We start from the raw sequence: 20,740 nt of genomic DNA, 5'->3' as shown, positions 1-20,740 counted from the left end.
GTGTACGAGGCTTAAGGAGCATTCTTCCCACTAACTGTCACAGTAATGTGTCATGAGTTCGACATTTTTAAATTTAGCAGGAGTTCCCCGAGACCAGAAATTTATTTCAAGGGTTCCTCTGTGTTGAAAAGTTTGAGAAAGACTGGCCCAGAGTATTGTAAGGCCAAATATTTCCACTATTCTATAAAGCTACAAGGTTAATATTGTGGTTTTATCATCAACATGTATGAGGATGGATTTATGAGAAACACGTGCACAGGAAATAACACAAAGACTCCTTTTCTTTTTTCTATCATACTCAGTATTGTGAAGACCAACTTCAATCTCCCATTGAGGCCCTCATTAGCCTTCCTATACCTTTGGTGTTATATATTTGTATGTCCAGGGGTGCTGTAAACTCACTGGCTACTTTATTAGGTACACCTGTTCAATTGCTTGGTGATTAAAATTGCTAATCAGCCAACCACATGACGGCAACTCAATGCCTAAGGCATCTAGATTTGGTGAAGACGACTTGCTGAAGTTCAAACCAAGCATCAGAATGGGGAAGAAAGGGGATTTAAGTGACCTTGGTTGTTGGTGCCAGACAAGCTGGTCTGAGTATTTCAACAACTGCTAATCTACTGGGATTTTCACGCACAACCGTCTCTACAGAGAATGGTTTACAGGGAACGGTCTGAAAAATATGCAGTGAGTGTCAGTTGTGTTAACAAAATGTCTTGCTGATGCCAGAGGTTAGAGGAGAATGAATAAACTGGTTCACGATGATAGAAAGGCAACAGTAGCTCAAATAACCACTCACTACAACCAAGGTATACAAAATACCATCTCTAAATGCACAACACATTGAACCTTGAAGCAGATGGGCTACAGCAGCAGAAGGACACATTGGGTGCCACTCCTGTCAGCTACAGTAAAAACAGGAAACTGTGGCTACAATTCACACAGGCTCACCAAAATTGGACAATAGAAGATTGGAAAAACATTACCTGGTCTGATGAGTCTTGATTTCAGCTGCAACATTCAGATTGTAGGATCAGAATTTGACGTAAACAACATGAAAGCATGAATCCATCCTGACTTGTATCAATGGTTCAGGCTGGTGGTGATTGTGTAATGGTGTGGAGGATATTTTCTTGGCACACTTTGGGCTCCTTAGGACCAATTGGGAATCGCTTAAATGCCACGGCCTACTTGAGTATTTCTGACCATGTCAATCCCTTTATGACTACAGTGTACCCATGTTCTGATGGCTACTTCCAGCCAGATAATGCACCATGTCACAAAGCTCAAATCATCTCAAACTAGTTTTTGAGCAAGATAATGAGTTCACTGTACTCCAATGGCCTCCACAGTAACCAGTTGTCAATCCGATAGAGCACCTTTGGGATGTGGTGAAACGGGAGATTCGCATCATGGATGTGCAGCCGACCAATCTGCAGCAAGTGATTGATACAGGCAGGGATGGAGCTTGGGAAGAAATATGTAAGTATTACGTTGGTGTTTTGTGTGATTTGACATCCCTTTCAAGTCAGCAACAAATGCTACAAATACAGGTCATGGGCAGCTTTGTCAACCTATCCTTCTTTCCTGCTGAACAAATAGACAGTCAAAAATGAAACTTTATCAAGTTTGTGCACGAGTTCCAAGCAGTCCAGGAACCTTTTTCTTAAATCGTATTAGCATAAAGCGAGTCTAAAGCTGAATTCAGTGCCTGGTTGGGGCAGATGCAAAAGAGGCACTGCCTTGTGTGCTGTCCTGCATTGGGTGGGGGCCTTTGCATCCTCCTGCCACCGCCTGCATTGTGCAGGACCGAGTCCAAAAAACCAACTCAGTTTCAGGTACTTACACTGCTTACAAGCTACGAACACATTTTGCATGGAACTCTTTAAACATTACATTGCCCAGAGTTACTGGAACTTTGTATAAGATGGGAGATAGGGAAGATGCTGTCCAGGCAGTAATAATAAGCTTCCTGAATAGTAAAGTAGGGAATAAGCAGGGACATTTCTGTTGCCTTTGTAGTGAAGAAGCTGTGAGTCCTTGTGATAAGAAAATAAACAAAGGACCTGTCAAAGTTAAATTAGCCATAGATGGATGGATTCAATGCATGAACTAAGTTTCCAGAATATACTTAAGTTTCTTTTAGGCCACATTATAACATGGATGGAAGAAATGTATTTGAAATTAGTATAATAGAGAAACTGGGAGTAAAACTGCAGTGAAGAAAAATGTTCTAAACTAAAGTTACCTATTAAACGGGGAATCGTTAGCTTCTTCATTTAGGTGAAGGCACCAGAGCCCCCCTGAAATATCCCTACTTCTAACCCCCTCCCCATAGTACAACATGAAGAGTTTAGGTGACCTATGGCTAAAGCCAATGCCTTGGCATCGGTGGGACAAGGGAGGTTTCTAAATCTATGCAAATACAGACTTCAGCAGACTCTTAAGCCCCGTACACACGAGTAGAAATTCGGCCGGGAAATTTCGTCCGACGACCGATCTGCCGATTTTCGGCTTGTTAGTATGGTGCTTCCGACAACCGACTCCGACTTTTTGGCCGAAAAAATCTGGTGTGCAGGCTATAAAATTTTTGTCGACCGTCAAAACACGGCCGATTTTCGTCACATTAGCACAGATTTCGATGGGGAAAAATCTTATGAGCAAGACTGGGCATGCTCAGAGATGAAAGAACACAAAGAAAGCAATACAACACATGACATCACTTCTGAAGTAGAATTCTGTCGTGCGGGAAAATTCGTGTGCAGTCTAGAGCACATTCCAACCAACAGACAGCACTCTGGACAAAAGACGGACAACCGGTCGGCGGAAATTCGTTGCGTGTGTACGAGGCTTCAGTCCACTGAAGGTTACTTTGAAGGTACATTTTCTTATACCTCACTTTTCAAATCTGAATGCTCAGCACTGGAAATTTTTGGCACAGAGAGTAATACCCCCTAATACTAACCCTCTTTATAACTCCAACACACATGTTAACCCTCTACAAAAAGCCTATCCTATTAGGAATCCTATATAAAGCACATAAATATTTTACTTAGAGGTATATGTTCTTCTATGACCAAGTTTCTCAAACGTGGTTCCGTGGAATCCTAGGGTTCCTCCAAAGGTTGCTTGGAGTTCCTTGACTAACTACTAATGTAACCATTAATGTAAAGTATGTTCTTCTTTCAAGTGTCCACCAATGTGAGGACCCTTGTACTACTGACCATAAATGTAAGGTCTTCTTCTCTGCTGATGTAGGAAAGGCCCTTCTCCATTCTTCATCGATGTATAGTGAACAAATGTGTTCATTGTTCGCTTTTCTTTTTTAGTAATTATTACTATTTGTTTAATTTTAATTTTGTAATTATCTAAAGCTGGGTTTTATGATTATATCTACAATTTACCTATCATGCTAATGTACTGTGAGCTGTAGATAAAATAATTTATAGCAGGGGTTCCTGAAGACCTACATTTTTATTCAGGGGTTCCTCTAGTGTGAAAAGATTGAGAAAGGCTATTCCATGAGCTCCACAACAATTGGGTGTTTAGTTTCTATTTGGGAAACAACAACAAAAAGAAAAGGGGTGCACCGACCTAGTGCATTACCACTAAAAACATTTATTAAAATATTAAAAAGTATACATTATACTCACAAAGCAGGTGTAAATATACACACATCAACATGATATACATAAAATCTCCAAGGTAGCCAAGGAACCGCACGATGCTGAATGGTATGCAGTGTGCCGCATGAGGCTGCTGTGGCTAGGCTGACGCGTTTCAGGGGCGAGCCCCCTTCCTCAGAGCCAAAAAAGTTGCTGCTGACCAGCCGTCACACTGCATACCATTCAGCATCGTGCGGTTCCTTGGAGATTTTATGTATATCATGTTGATGTGTGTATATTCACACCTGCTTTGTGAGTATAATGAATACTTTTTAATATCTTAATAAATGTTTTTAGTGGTAATGCACTAGGTCAGTGCGCCCCTTTTCTTTTTGTTGTTGTTTCCCAGTTGGTTCCGGACACCCTTGATCCTGAAGGGGCAGCAAGACCATAAGCTTTATCCAGTCAAGTCTGAAGTATCCCTCTTCCCTCCGTCATATTTTCACTCAAGCACAGGAGAATTGATCTACAATTTAGTTTCTATTTGATTGAACATACATTTCTTGGATTTTTTTGGCAGGCCGTGTGTCATCATGTGGCTTCTACTGCTAGGGATCCTAGCTCTGGTCTACTTATACAGATGGAATCAAAAACGTCTGATCCTCCCAAATCTCACAAACAAGTACGTGCTGATTACAGGATGTGACTCTGGCTTTGGAAATTTAGCAGCAAAACAGTTGGACAGACGTGGACTAAATGTTCTTGCAGCTTGTCTGACTGTGAAAGGAGCTGAAGACCTGAAAAAGGAGTCATCCCGTAAGCTGCGGACTGTGATCCTAGATGTCACAGACAGCCAGAGTGTGAGCATTACAGCCAAGTGGGTAGCTGATATTGTAGGAGATCAGGGTGAGTGATTTGACTCTGTTGAATGCCTAATTTTCTAACATTACAGAAAACACCTGAAAATGAAAAGGTTGTCATAGCTTAAACATATTAAATATCTTAAAATGACATATGATTTGTTTGAGGCAAGCAGAGACTTTTTTTCAAACCATCCACATGTGAAAAATTATTATTGAATGTTGTAAATTATTCCATTACACAACATAACAATAGTTAATCATTTAAAGAGGTTGTAAACCCATAAATGTTTTTTTTTGCAACCTGCAAGAGAAACACATAATGAGCTAGTATGCACCGCATACTAGCTCATTATGAAATACTTACCTTAGAACGAGCCCCCGCCGTTCCGCCCGCTTACCTGTATGACGGGCGACATGTCCAGTCACCTGTCTTCCGGGATCGCAGCATCCGGCCATCTGATTGGCCGGAGCCGCGGTAAAGTCAATCCCGCGCACTCGTGCGGGAGCCGACGGTCACGGCACGGGGCTCTGAAGGAACGGCACCAGCGGCCGTTCCTTCAGAGCGCATGCGCCAGTAACGTCACTGGCTGCATGTAAGGTAAATATCTCCTAAAGGGTGCATGTTTAGGAGATATTTACAGTACCTACAGGTAAGACTTATCATAGGCTTACCTATAGGTATAACTTGCAGAGGAGGATTTACTTCCTCTTTAAGGAGTGAAGAAAATACATTGTTAGGCATTTTTTAAAACTGGAGCAGACAGAATCTGGAGCATTTGTGCATAGTAACCAATCAGCTTCTATCTTTAGCTTGTTCAGTTAAGGTTTGAGCTAGAAGTTGATTGGTTGCCATGCACATCTGCCTTAGATTCTGATGGCCACTGACTACCCACATTACCACTATTACAGCTAGGAAAACTGTAATTTTCAGAAGCTGGTTCAGCAATGGCAGATTTCTTATTTCCCTTAAAGCGGAGTTCCGGGCACAGATCTCATTTTTTGATGAACATACCCCCGGGACAGTCAGGGCTAGCACATTCCACAATGGCTAGCCTCTGATCTGTCCCGGTTCGCACTTACCTGCAAGAAGAAATACTTACTTTGAAAATTTCTTCCACAGCGTTTCCATCTCTCTTGTGGGCAGCTGAAGCCGGCGCGGTCCTCTTCGGTGTCTTCTTCCGCGTCTTCTTCTCCCAGAATGCGCCGCACCGGCCCATCTCGTCACTTCCGGTGCGGCGCCGCATTCCTAAACAGCTTCTGGGCATGCCCAGAAGCTGTTTAGCAGGGGAATGCGGCGTCGCCCGGAAGTGACGTGCGGGGCCGGTGCCGTCGCATTGATTCCTGGGAGCGATGACGTTCAGCTCCCAGGAATCATCGCGAGGCAGGAAGTGACGGGGTGAGCCTCGGCGCTGGAGGAGGAAGTACCCTGAGGTGAGTATTTACGATCTTCGATTACAAGGTGAGTGTACAAAAAAAAAAAAAAAATAACTATCCAATTCCTTTTCAGGTTATGTGTAGCTAGCGGAGGGGCACAAAAAAAAAATACAGATTTTGTGCCCGGAACTCCGCTTTAACATAGGTTTATTACAAGTTTTGATTTAATGTCATCATGGCGAGCTTAAAACAAAACAGAGAAGCCACTTCATAGCATGCTAGCCTTACGGGATTATGAAAGATTATATACTAGTAATATCACTGGGCACAATGACTACCAAGATTTACTTAAAGTGGTAGTAAACTCTGTTTTTATTTTTACCTACAGGTAAACCTATAATAAAGCTTACCTGTAGGTTAAATGTATATCTCCTAAACGTGCACTGTTTAGGAGATATTCTAGTGAGCAGAAGTAAGCGACGCCACCGGTGCATGCGCTCTGAAGGAACGGCATACCCATGCCATTCCTTCAGAACTCTGTGCTGCAGTTGTGTTTCCAACACCCATGCATGGGAGTGACATAATCGTGGCTCTGCCATTCAAGCTGCTGCAGCCTGCCAACCCCGGATGAAAGACCAGGTGAAGATGGAAGCCTCTGCATCAGTGAGAGTTCGCTGCTGGGGGGCATCGTTTCAAGGTAAGTCCTTCACAATGTGCTAGTATGCAATGCATATTAGCACATTATGTCTTAAAGTGGTTCTAAAGCCTAAACATTTTTACCTTAATGCATTCCTTGCATTAAGAAATGTTTAGGTATCAGCATCCCCCCCCCCTCAACTTTACTTCCCTGAGCCCTCAATTGATCCAGTGCTGAGCAGATCTGCAGCTCTTCTTTCCCCTCACTTACTGGCTTTGCTAGGGCATAGAGAGCTGGCTCCCGCTGCTGTCAATTAAAGCCAGTGGCGAGGGAGCGGGGGGCGGGGTCGAATCCTGCTGTCTGTTATCAGTGCCTTTCAGTGCCACCTCATAAGTGCCCATCAGTGCAGCATATCAGTGCCCATCAGTGCAGCCCCATCAGCGCACATCAATAATTGAGAAAAATTACCTGTTTGCAAAATGTTATAACTAAAAGTAAGATAACCTTTTTTTTTTCCAAAATATTTGGTCTTTTTTTCATTTGTTTAGCAAAAAATAAAAAACCCAGTGGTGATTAAAAACCACCAAAAGAAAGCTTTGTGTGAAAAAAAAAATGATAAAAATGTCATATAAGTACAGTGCTGCATGACCGCGCAGTTGTCATTTAAAGCGCGACAGCGATGAAAGCTGAAAATGGGCATGGGCAGGAAGGGGGTAAAAGTGCCCAGTAGGCAAGTGGTTAGCCTTGCAGGGAAAGTTTTTTCTTGCTGTTGTTGTTTAACCTTCTCTACCGCTTTAGGACCAGGTTGATCATCAACATGGAATGTTCTTTGCAATAATATCTCGGAAAAACAGTAGTTCCAGGCTTAGCAAATCCAACCTGCCCAATATTTCCCAAGAAAAGCAGTCATCAGAGTGTAAAAGGGTGATCAGAGTGCACTGGTCAATTTAGGGCAAAAATAAAGAAGATTAATTATTAAAAAGATCCTGGGTGTTTCCTTCTGGGGGTTGAAGGACGCTTGTAAAAGTGGAAGGTCATGGTGCGCCTGTCCAGACAATAAAGCGTCAACATGCGTTTTATTGCCAGTGCCAGGAGACCAATCTCACAGCGATTTTGTTTTACCCACTGAATCTCAATATAGAGTCAGAATCTTTCAGATGCTTTATTGAGATTCAGTGGGTAAAACAAAGTCCAACATATTTCAAGGGAAATACAATCCCTGTCATCAGGACCATAAAAACATCAGATCACAATATATTTTTATTTATTAAAAGAATATAGGTTTATGATCTACAGCATTTGGTGTGTCCAATGTCTTAATAATGAAATCTGAAGACTGCTGATTGTTTGCAGTGATATAATTCTGCAACAGAAAACATTTATCCAAGATTTATACATTTTTCTAATTGGATTCAATTGATAAAATGTGTGAATCCTGGGTGAAAGTTGTGTGAATCTTGGGTGAAAACTTTTGTAAATAAACCTCTTTTTTTTTTCGGTTATTTCTCTCTTTTTTTTTTAAATTTAGCTCTACCCCTGCAGGGGCTGCTGGTAACTGGCTCCCATACTGCACAGCCAGGCAACATGCATTCTCCACTTGCATCTCCAAACAAGAAGTCAGTCCCTTGGCTTTGTTTTTATTGTTTTATTAAAGCGGAGTTCCCATGGTCCAGCGATGCGCCGTCTTCTCCCTCTCTGCTCTGCGGCGCCGGCATCACTGATGTGGGCACCCGGCTGTGACAGTTTGCGGCTTCACAGCCGGGTATGCACTGTGCATGCGCGAGCTGCGCTATGCGTCGTGATTGGCCGGCAATCTTCTGGGACCTCTGACATGTCCCAGAAGATTGCAGGGAGGGAGGGAGAGAGGAGAACTTCCGCTCAGGGCGCCGCGGCGCTCCAAGCAGAAGTGGGAGCGGGTACCTGTCAAAACTAGGTACCCGCTCCCCCCCCCCAAAAAAAATGACATGCCAAATGTGGCATGTCAGTGGGTTAGGACTATTTAAAGCGGAAGTTCCACTTTTGGGTGGAACTCCGCTTTAACAACTTGGATGGGATGAAGGGATTTATGGGATGCTCAACTTGAAGAACAACAACAAAAAGGGGACAAAAGATCCTGAACTGCTTTCTTTCCTTTCCTCAGACAGTCCTTAGTAGATTAGGAGTAAAAGTCCATTACAGGCTAGGAGCTCTCAGTCCCTCTTAGAAATTTGCACAAAAATTGAGGGAAACTGTATGCAGGAGTGTATCCTCTGCTTGTGTAGATCTGCTCCCAACTACACTGCTTGCAGGCACTACCAGCTCTCCTGGCTGCTCTGAAGATCTCCCAGGGCAAGGTAATAAAAGGGTTAAGCACAATGCTGTCCTTTAAAAACCTTGCTACATGTGGCAGTCTCTCCCCTTCAAAATCCCTGGGTGTGTTGGTGTACTCACAATGCTCTGCTGAATGGATCCTCCTGGGCCAGCCCGAGCCCAGCATGGAGCTGGGGTCTCCCCTAGACCTAGGAGACCCCTCCTAGGCCACCGACAGTCTCCTCAGCACTCCATATTCCACCCGACTCCCCTGCTGGCATAACTCAACTATTTTTTAGGGATGGCCTAGACATACTGCCAGGACAGTACACCTGGGGATAGGCCAAATTTCCGTAAGTATGTAGATCAACCCTCCTGGCCTCCTGGTTTCACTAAACATCCAGAATCAGGGGGAGGCACCACCAGAGACCTGCCTCTGTGAGTCACCCAGCCTGACCTGCAATAAACACTGATCCAGATTCCATACTCACACTTACCATGAGTCAAATACAGTTGCCTGTACTATTCTAGTAGCACACTAGAGGGTACTACACTTAATTTTGTAAATATATTTGTCTCATAACATGTGTAGGGCCCTTCCCTCCCCCTTATCTGTAATTCTACATTAGGATTATTTTGTTATGTATCTTTTATTTTATAGTTGCTAATATGACTTATTACCACCAAACACCATATTCTTTCCCTAAAGCTGAAGTTGAGGTATGGCAATTTTTACAAGGTGACATTGGTTCACCTTTGATCAGTGTAAGTATTGATATGCCATAGCTGTGGGATCCAATGGAAGCTGTAATTCACTGTAGTAGCCACTGTTACTACAGTGATCGCCACTCGTTTCTGGGGCTCATTCAAAGTGTCTGCCCTGCTGCTTAACCACTTTAAGACCGGAAGGTTTTGCTGCTCAATGACCAGGCCACTTTTTTCAACTTGGCACTGTGTGATTTTAACTGACAATTGCGCAGTCATGCAATGCTGTACCCAAACTAAATGTATGTCTTTTTTTCCCCCACAAATGGAGCTTCCTTTTGGTGGTATTTGATCACCTCTGCGCTTTTTATTCTTTGCGATATTAATAAAAAAAAGAGCAACAATTTTGCGAAAAGTTGACATTTTCTACTTTGACTGTTAAAAAATATCCAATATATTCAATTTTTGTTATATATTTAGGCCAAAATGTATTTAGCTACATGTCTTTGACAAAAAATTCTTAATGAGCGTATTTTTATCCACTTTAAGACTGGAATATTTTACCCCTTTCCTGACCAGGCCATATTTTGCGATTCGGCACTGCGTTACTTTAACGGACAATTGCGCCAACGTGCCCAACGTGCGACGCTGTTTTCAAACAAAATGTACATCCTTTTTTTTCCCCCCACAAACAGAGCTTTCTTTTGGTGGTATTTGATCACCTGTGCGATTTTTAAATTTTTGCGCTATAAACAAAAAAAGAGCGACAATTTAAAAAAAAAAAATATTTTTCACATTCTGATATATAACATTCCCAAAAAAAATTTAAAAATCAAAATTTTTTAACATTTTAGGCCAATTTGTTTCCTGCTACATATTTTTGGTAAAAAAATCGTAATAAGAGTATATTGTTTGGTTTGCGCAAAAGTTATCGCGTTTACTAACTACAGGAAAGATTTATGTCATTTTTATTGTTTTTTTTTTTTTACTAGTAATGGCGGCGATCTGCGATTTTTTGCAGGACTAGAACATTGCGGCAGACAGATCGGACCCCTAACTGACATTTTTGACACTTTTGGGGGGACCAGTGACATTACTACAGTAATTAGTGCTAAAAATATGCACTGTTACTGTAATAATGACACTGGCAGGGAAGGGGTTAACACTGTTGGTGATCAAGGTGTTAAATGTATGCCTCATGCTTACTGACGTGTGTGGGGGGTTCTGTGACACACACATACACAGATCTCAGGTTCAGCTATGCTGAATCCTGTGATCTCCTCCTGTCTGTCACAGAGGAGATCTGCCTGTTTTGTTTACACAAGCAGGTGGATCTTCTCACACTTTCCCTCGACGATCGGGGAAGAGAGGCAGCGATCCCAGCCTCTCCTCCTCCAGCCCAACTCCCGCTGTGTCTAAACACTGCGGGAGTGAGCCTCCAGTGGCGCGGAGATCACCAGGAGTCCAGCGGGGTAGGTCTACGTCGCTGGACCCATGGGAACCGACCTGCCGCAGTAGTAGTACTGTGAGCGGTCAGCAAGTGGTTAATGAACATACAGTAGAAACTTGCCTGCTTGCCATGGGAGCCATTCAGAGAATACTTTAGTATAGTATATAGTAGTATACTATATTTAGTATATAATATTTTTTTAAGGAATACAAAGTGTTCTCTGATTGGACAAGGTGGAGATTGTGATGTCACCACCTTGCCTCTCTACCTCATCCAATCATAAAACACTTTGCACTAATTGAGGAAATCCTAAGTGTTCCCCGAATGGCTCCTGTGCTGAGCAAGCAACCTCCTGTGTTCACAATGCAGCAAGGTATCTGTTAAGAACAGGACCCAGAAGCTAGTGGAGTGGAGTGAATTAGTGGTGCCTACTACAGTGGTTTCCAGCTTCCACTTGGATCCAACAGGAATGACACATACCAACCTACCTTGGTCCAAACTGGACCAATTTAACTATGTAAAAAGTTGCCTAAACTTTAGCTTTACCCATAAGGCCGCATTTGGATGTTTAAAGGAGAAGTATTGGAAAGCAAAAATAAGCATTATATACTACCCTCATGCTTTCATATCTTTTCTTTCTTTCCTCAGGCATTTCATTTGTGAGGTAACGGTTCTTTCTCTGTTTGAAAGTTTAGAGAGGGGTCACAGGGTGGAAAGCTCTCCCGCAATACACTCCCTCTTTTAGTCCCTCCCTCTCTTGGACATGTGGCTATGCTTGGTAAACAGGCACACCCCCAGCTGCCAGCAAGAGTAAGCACACCATCTCCATGGCAACTTGTCACTACAAAACCCAGTCTGTTTCCTATCCTCCAGTAGCTCTGCTGGTCTTGTGTTGTTGGCTGCACTTTCCCTCCAGTTTGTATCTTCTCCCTTCTGCAGCTTTCCTTCACCTCTCCCATGGGCTTTGATCTCCAACTATCTCGACCCCCCCTGCCATTAATCAGCAGCTGTCAAAGTCTGCAAGCACAGGGGATGGGGTAGGGAGATCCGGTAGTCAGCATTGCGAAGGGGGGAAAGTGCCAGTTAATACTTCACATACTCAGTGATCCTCTAAACCAATATAGGAGATGCTCTCTAAACATCCCACTGTATTCATTTATAAGGAAAGACATGGTAAATCAGCCCCTGTTTTTGTGGCATTCTGTTCTGTGAATTAACACAATGGAAGATTTAGCCTCTTTCACACTTTCATGAACGTTCAGATCCGCCTGTCAGTTTTTCAGGCGGATCTGAACGGATGCCCCATGCATCTCTATGGGGCATCGGATGTCAGCGGAGACATGTCCGCTGACATCCGATCCAATCCGGTCCATCAAATCTGGACGGATGAAAACCCTATTTTCCATCCATCCAGCAGATGGGATCGGATGAGAACGGACAGGCAGTCCGTTCTCATCCGATTCCCCCATAGACGTGACTTTGAGGTCACAAAAGTGTGAAAGGGGCCTTCAGTAATTAAGGTATAGTGTGCCCCCTTTCAATGCAGAGAGACCAGCGTGTCCCCTTTCAATGCAGAGAGACCAGCGTGCCCCCTTACAATGCAGAGTGACCAGCGTGCCCCCTTTCAATGCACAGTGACCAGCATGCCCCCTTTCAAAGCACAGTGACCAGCGTGCCCCCTTTCAATGCAGTGACCAGTGTACATGCCCCCTTCAATGCAGTGACCAGTGTACATGCCCCCTTCAATGCAGTGACCAGCGTACATGCCCCCTTCAATGCAGTGACCAGCGTACGTGCCCCCTTCAATGCAGAGATCAGCGTACATGCCCCCAATGCAGAGACCAGCATACATGCCCCCTTCAATGCAGTGACCAGCATACCATTCCCCCAATGCAGAGATCAGCATACATACCCCCAATGCAATGACCAGCGTACATGCCCCCAATGCAGTGACCAGCAAACATGCCCCCAATGCAGAGATCAGCGTGCGTGCCCCCAATGTAGTGACCAGCGTACATGCCCCCAATGTAGTGACCAGCGTACATGCCCCCAATGCAGAGTATATGCCCCTAATGCAGAGTACATGCCCCCAATGCAGAGTGCATGCCCCCAATGCAGAGTACATGCCCCCAATGCAGAGTACATGCCCCCAATTCAGAGTATATGCCCCCAATGCAGAGTACATGCCCTCAATACAGAGTATATGCCCCCAATGCAAAGTATATACCCCCAATGCAGAGTATATGCCCCCAATGCAGAGTACATGCCCCCAATGCAGAGTACATGCCCCCAATGCAGAGTACATGCCCCCAATGCAGAGATCAGTGTGCGTGCCCTCAATGTAGTGACCAGCATACATGCCCTCAATGCAGAGTACATGCCCCCAATGCAGAGTATATGCCCCCAATGCAGAGTACATGCCCCCAATGCAGAATACATGCCCCCAATGCAGAGATCAGCGTGCGTGCCCCCAATGTAGTGACCAGCATACATGCCCCCAATGCAGAGATCAGCGTGCATGCCCCCTTACCTACCTGGAGCAGCAGCGGCGGCGGGCAGCTCCACGAGCCCTTCCAGCAGCAGCGGCGGGCAGCTTCTTCTGAGTCTCGACTCCCGGTGACCGGCGGCGCGTCTCCTTCCGCTCCTGCCTCCTCCTCGGCCAATGGCAAGGGGTTTGCCTTGTGGCCAATCAGGAAGCGCGTATCGGACGCGCTTCCTGATTGGTCAGGAGGAGGATCGGTGTGACAATAGCGAATTTTCATTCGCTATTGTGACACAATGGGTGGGCTCGGGACACACTGCTCTGCGCCCCGGGACCACCCTTTGCATCACCCTATTAGAGCCTCTGGCTCTAATCAGGTGATGCCAAGAAAAAAAAAAAATCCCATTGAACTCCATGCATCCGGAAGCCCCTGCATGCAGATTAGGGGGCCGGACGCATGGATGGGGGGGGCGGCGCCCCTGCGCCCTAAATAGACCAGCCGCCACTGGCTGCAGGGGAGAGGAATGCTGAGAACTCCCTGCCCTCTAAATCTAAAGTGAAATATCTGATAATGGCCAGTTGTGTTTTACTTTAAAATGTATACTTTGCATTATAACTCCTAGAAATGTAGAATGTATTATAAAGAGCACATTCAGTGACTTCTACAGCAGGGGTCTTCAAACTATGGCCCTTCAGTTGTTCAGGAACTACAATTACCATCATGCCTAGTCATGGCTGTGAATGTCAGAGTTTTACAATGCCTCATGGGATGTGTAGTTCCGCAACAGCTGAAGGGCCGTAGTTTGAAGATCCTTGCACTAAAGGCTACTGCTACTATTACAGGTTTGTGTAAGCTGAGATCGTTCTGCCTGGGACAGAGGAGCGAAGGGGAGGAAGGAGGAGGAAGGAGGAGAGTAGCTCTGGGTGTTGTGTGAAGGAGAGAGCAGAGAAGGAAACAGGGTGGATCTAGACTCCCATTGTCAGTATGACTGTCATGTACCTTGTGGCAGAACCTGATGTGCGGAGGGAGACCTCTCGTACCACCCTGGCTCAGGAACAGTGAATGAGAGAGTGCAGTGGGGTAAGAGTGCCTGGTCTTCTGTTGGCAGCCGAGATGTGTGGCCGCTGAGTCACCAGACTGGACTACTGAGCAGCAGGTAGCATCAGAAACATTGGTGCAGACGCACAGCGGATGCAGGAGAGCATCACCAGGCACTGGGCAGAGCAGGATAGGCAAAAGAGTGGAGCAGGGTCAGACAAGCCAGATCAGTCACAGATAATCAGATATAGCATAAGCAGCAGGCAGAGAATAGTCAGTATACAGGCAGAGGTTGGCAACAGGATTTCAGGCAGATAAGCAGGTATAACAAAGTCTAGGCAAGCTGCGGTCAGTTCTGGAGATAAGTAAGTGTGGTCAGAAAAGCCGGGTCAAAACAGAAATCAATACAGGCACAGGAACAGAACTCAGGTAAAGCTGCAGATCAAACAGCATTGCACTAGTGCAGCTGCTGCCTTTATATGCGCAGGCGAATCTGTGTGCGCATGTGAGAATTTCTGCACGCACATGCGTATCTGCCTATTACTGGAATGTCCCAGACAATGACACTTCATGGAAGTCTGTAGACCCTCCCACAGGTTCTGTGCACTCCTCAGAGGGCAGGAAAGATAGGAAGATCCTAGCCGCTCATAGGGATTAAGTTTAAGCAAAAAAAAGGAAACCCAACCATTAAGGCCTCAATTCATGAGAATTTGCCCAGCTCTTGTAAACACCTTTTCTCCTGCCAGGAGAAAAACAGCGTAAAAAACACACCAAAATCTGCCTTTTGCAAATGTGCTGCGTTTGGATGTTTATTTATTCCATTGGCCAGAAGATTGTCCAGAGCAGAGGTGTCAAACTAGATTTCATTGCAGGCCGCATCAGCATTATGGTTGCCCTCAAAGGGCCAGTTGTATCTGTAAGACTATGTATGCAGAGTTCGCTACATACAGAGTGCAGAGTTCAGGAGTGCTTAACGAACAGAGAGCAAAGTTCAGGAGTATGCTACTTACATAGTGTAGAGTTTAGAGGTGTGCTACGTACAGAGTTCACGGTTCAGGAGTATGCTATTTACATAGTGTAGAGTTTAGAGGTGTGCTACGTACAGAGTTCACGGTTCAGGAGTATGCTATTTACAGAGCGCAGGGTTTAGGGGTGCACTACGGACAGAGTTTAGTGGTCAGGAGTGTGCTATGTACAAAGTGCAGAGTTCCGAAATATACTACACACAAAGTTCAGGGGTGCACTGTGTACAGAATACAGGGTTCAGCTCTCTTTTCCAGCTGTCCACACCTCACTTCCACCCCTCCTCCTCCTCAGCACCACTCTCCCCCGTCCTTCATCTCTGTACATATACCCCCCCCCCCCAAAGCTTTCTCACATCCTACTCACCCGACCCAGTTCTAGTACTCCTCTGTAGTGCAGGCTCCGCCTCTCTCACTTGCAGGGAGATCATTGGTCGACATCTTTTCCCATCATAAGTGCATGTAGGGCAGACAGGGATCTGTGACAGCCGTGAGCTGCCATGAGGAGAGCTATCCTCGTAAACACAGAAGGCCTCTGTGTTTATAAGTGACTATGGTGAGCAGGGAGCAGAGGGCAAAGGCTGGAGGTGGCGGAACTGAGTTCTGACACATTTCAGTTGAAAAAAGCCCTGGGTGTGAGGGCAACATAAAATGGCCTGGTGGGCTTTGTGTTTGACAAATGTGGTCTAGGCGCATTTAAGCCTGTTTAGGCATGCCGAGGGGCACTTAGAGGCAGAAAAAAAAGTCAAACATCCTTAAAGCGGAGTTCCTAACCCCCTTACATGCCACATTTGGCATGTCATTTTTTTTGGGGGGGGAGCGGGTACCTAGTTTTGACAGGTACCCGCTCCCACTTCCGTTCGGAGCGCCGCGGTGCCCTGAGCGGAAGTTCTCCTCTTTCCCTCCCTCCCTGCAATCTTCTGGGACATGTCAGAGGTCCCAGAAGATTGCCGGCCAATCACGATGCATAGCGCAACTCGCGCATGCGCAGTGCGTACCCGGCTGTGAAGCCGCAAACTGTCACAGCCGGGTGCCCACATCAGTGATGCCGGCGCCGCGGAGCAGAGAGGGAGAAGATGGCGCATCGCTGGACCGTGGGACAGGTGAGTGTGCGGTTAGGCTGGAACTCCGCTTTAAGAGCAGCGTTTTTGACACCCAGTATGCATGAGGCCTAAATGTATTGTGATCTTTTTATAGTCCTAATAAAGGTAGTGTATTTACCCTGAAACATATCAGCCAACATTTTACCTACTGACATGCAATAAATGCTTTAAATGCTTTTATGAGTCAGAACATGTCTGATAACATCTAAATGTACAGGTATTGATAATAAAAATAGTCTCTTTGGATTATGAATGTCATGTGTTGATAGACATCTTAATAGCCATTTAACTGTGTAAAATGATTTACTTATCTAAAAGAGCCATTTCTTTTCTTTGCTGTCTCTTATGTTTATGGCCATAGGGGTATCTAAATGTTTATGCACTGAGAGTGTTATGCAGGTTAGGGTAAAGGTTGGTTTTGTTACATGGATTACAGTTCAGGAATCAACTGCACACACATGACCCTGTTAGGAATGATGTACAGGACCTGCCTGTCATAGCCGCCCTCCTTGTAAAAATACTAGGTACCTGGCTGTTTCTGCCAACAGTACTTTTTGAGTCACACCCTGGAGCAAGTATGCTGCAAGTGAGTATTAGAAATGTGTTAGAACTCCTTATACTTGTTCCAAATCAGTGAGTTAGGAAGCATTGGAGCCAATGCATAAATATTATAGCCAGGCAATAAGCATCTTTAGAAGGCATGGTTAGCAATGGAAGCTTCCCTAATCTTGTAATAGTGAAGTAGGCTGCTGGAATTGTACACTTTAGCTGGCCATAGATAGGTAGAATTTCCAACTAAAAGAGAAAATTTTAAGGAGCAGGATGGAACATTTTTCTTGAATGAACGTATTTCTAACAGTGTATTTGGTTTTCGTTTAGTAAAGTTTTATTAATTCCAAAATCAAAAGCAAATTAAATCTTTGAAATTACATTTAAATGTTCTGAGAATTGTCGTACTAATTTTCCTGAGGCTTTTCATAAAAATTTTCATTTGAAATTCTATCCATCTATGGCCAGCTTTAAGCCTGGTACACACTATCTGGTTTTTTTTTTTTGCTTCATCCCAGCAGGCTGAATGACAAAAAAACTGAAGAGATCCTGTACTAACAATCCGATGTTAGTATAGCGATCTCCCCCGCTGAGCTATTGTGTTCTGACAGGGGACGAACCCCCCCCCCTTGCCCCACCCCGCCGGAACACTCCAGTCAGCATTCTCAGCCATTGGCTGGGAGCGCTGATCGACAGACCTTTTTCAGTCAAGCTCCTTCGACAGAGGCTGGACCGGCTGCCGTACACACACGGGCTGATTTTCAGCCGGTGACTATTGAACCAGCCGATATCGTTCCATATTTTGCCCATATGTACGGCCCTTTACTCTCCACTTTTAAATTGAACAATCTTTTGCTGAGATAGAGGGCAGAATAAATAACCACTTGCTTACTGGGCACTTACACCCCCTTCCTGCCCAGGACAATTTTCAGCTTTCAGCAATTTCACACTTTGAATGACAATTGTGCGTTAATGAAACATTGTATCCAAATGCTAAACAAACGTAAAAAGACCGAAAATTTTGAAACCTAAAAATAAAGGTTTTTCAAATTTTGGTTTATAATTTTGCAAACAGGTAATTTTTCTCCTTCACTGATGTGAGCTGATGAGGCGACACTAATAGGCAGCACTGATGGGCACTGATCGAGAGGCACTGATGAGGCTGCACTGATGGGCAATGATAGGCGGCACAGAGAAGTGGCTCTAATAAGTGGCACTGGTGGGCACTGATTAGCAGTACTGATGGACACTGATAGATGGCACTGGTGGGCACTGGTTAGCAGCACTGCAGGGCACTGATCAGTGGCACTGATGTACACTGTGGGGGATCGATTGGCTGACAGCCAATCATGTGGTAAAGGGCCCGCTGTGATTGGCCCTTTACCCGATCTGTGATCAGCCAAGTCCCAAGAACTGCTCCAAACAAAATAAGATGTACCACCTTTCTCCTGCTCTCAGAAAACGAGGCTCCCCGACTGCTCTTCCCACAGGACTTTGCAAAAGGCGTCTCGGGTGTCTATGGTCTTGCTGCCCTAAAGGACTGGGGCAGTCCAACAGTACTGCAAACAAAAAACACAAAAAAGGGTGCACCGACCTAGCGCATTATCCTAAATAATAATAAGCTTTATTATTGTAACATAAAAAATGGCTACTCACAAACGCAGATGAAATCAATCATATCGGACTCAGAAAATTGAGTGTCAGAAGTAGTCCATACGAATGTCCATTGTCCTATTAGGATAACGGCTGACGCATTTCGAGGCATGTGCCTCTTCCTCAGAGCCACTGTATCGTGTTCTACTCACAGGTTTAAATAACAGAGTTCCAAGAACTCAGTGCTCATAGAGCAGAGGATGGGAGGACATCTATGTACGCCCTCCTGGCAATTTAGGCTGTGCTGTAGTCGTCTTTCGACTATAGTGCAGTTGTCAAGTGGTTAACAAAGGTATTGGATATACAGTATCTCACAAAAGTGAGTACACCCCTCACATTTTTGTAAATATTTTATTATATCTTTTCATGTGACAACACTGAAGAAATAACACTTTGCCACAATGTAAAGTAGTGAGTGTACAGCTTGTATAACAGTGTAAATTTGCTGTCCCCTCAAAATAACTCAACACACAGCCATTAATGTCTAAACTGCTGGCTACTAAAATGAGTACACCCCTAAGTGAAAATGTCCAAATTGGGCTCAAATAGCCATTTCCCCTCCCCGGTGTCATGTGACTCATTCGTGTTACAAGGTCTCAGGATATGAGGATCTGAAATAAAGAATTGTTGCTCTACATAAAGTTGGCCTAGGCTATAAGACGATAGCCAAGACCCTGAAACTGAGCTGCAGCACAGTGGCCAAGACCATACAGTGGTTTAACTGGATAGGTTCCACTCAGAACAGGCCTCGCCATGGTCGACTAAAGAAGTTGAGTGCACATGCTCAGCGTCATATCCAGAGGTTGTCTTTGGGAAATAGACCTATGAGTGATGCCAGCATTGCTGCAGAGGTTGAATGGGTGAGGGGTCAGTCTGTCAGTGCTCAGACCGTATACGCCGCACACTGAATCAAATTGGTCTGCATGGCTGTCGTCCCAGAAGAAAGCCTCTTCTAAAGATGATGCACAATAAAGCCTGCAAACAGATTGCTGAAGACAAGGGCATGGATTACTTGAATCATGTGCTGTGATCTGATGAGACCAAGATAAACTTTTTTGGATCAGATGGTGTCAAGGGTGTGTGGCGGCAACCAGGTGAGGAGTACAAAGACAAATGTGTCTTGCCTACAGTCAAGCATGGCGGTGGGAGTGTCATTGTCTGAGGCTGCATGAGTGCTGCTGGCACTGGGGAGAAACAGTGCATTGAGGGAACCATGAATGCCAACATGTACTGTGACATACTGAAGCAGAGCATGATCCCCTCTCTTCGGAGACTGGGCCGCAGGGCAGTATTCCAACATGATAAAGACCCCAAACACACCTCTAAGATGACCAGTGCCTTGCTAAAGAAGCTGAGGGTAAAGGTAATGGACTGGCCAAGCATGACTCCAGACCTTAACCCTATTAAGCATCTTTGGGGCATCCTCAAACGGAAGGTGGAGGAGTGCAAGGTCTCTAACATCCACCAGCTCCGTGATGTCGCCATGGAGGAGTAGAAGAGGACGTCAGTGGCAACCTGTAAAGCTCTAGTGAACTACATGCCCAAGAGGGTTAAGGCAGTGCTGGAAAATAATGGTGGCCACACAAAATATTTACACTTTGGGCCCAAATTTGACATTTCCACTTAGGGGTGTACTCACTTTTGTTGCCAGCATTTTAGACATTAATGGCTGTGTGTTGAGTTATTTTGAGGGGACAGCAAATTTACACTGTTATACAAGCTGTACACTCACTACTTTACATTGTAGCAAAGTGTAATTTCTTCAGTGTTGTCACATGAAAAGATATAATAAAATATTTACAAAAATGTAAGGGGTGTACCTACTTTTGTGAGCTACTGTATCTTGTATTTTATGTTGCTTGTTTTATTTGCAGTAACTAATGTTTGTTAATGGTAATGTAGCACCCCCTGACTCCTGCAAGCAGGGAGGGCTGACATTTCACCTCAGGTTGTAGTCCCTTAGGCA

The 20,740-nt window shown here is 44.8% G+C and overlaps 1 protein-coding gene across 1 annotated transcript in view; it reads left to right on the top strand.

Moving 5' to 3' along the window:
* Positions 1-20,740, top strand: part of LOC309546082 (retinol dehydrogenase 7-like) — a 51,955-nt gene that overhangs the window by 24,933 nt on the left and 6,282 nt on the right. Inside the window, exon 3 of the mRNA XM_082245595.1 lies at positions 4,189-4,514. Coding sequence (XP_082101721.1) covers positions 4,189-4,514 — 326 coding nt within the window. The remainder of the gene's footprint in view (positions 1-4,188; positions 4,515-20,740) is intronic.

Source organism: Pelophylax lessonae (assembly GCF_965119305.1).
Source record: "Pelophylax lessonae genome assembly, chromosome: 2".
In the NCBI taxonomy this organism is placed as follows: Eukaryota; Metazoa; Chordata; class Amphibia; order Anura; family Ranidae; genus Pelophylax; species Pelophylax lessonae.
Note: the sequence above shows the minus strand (reverse complement) of the source record. Positions and strands in the feature narration are given on the sequence as shown.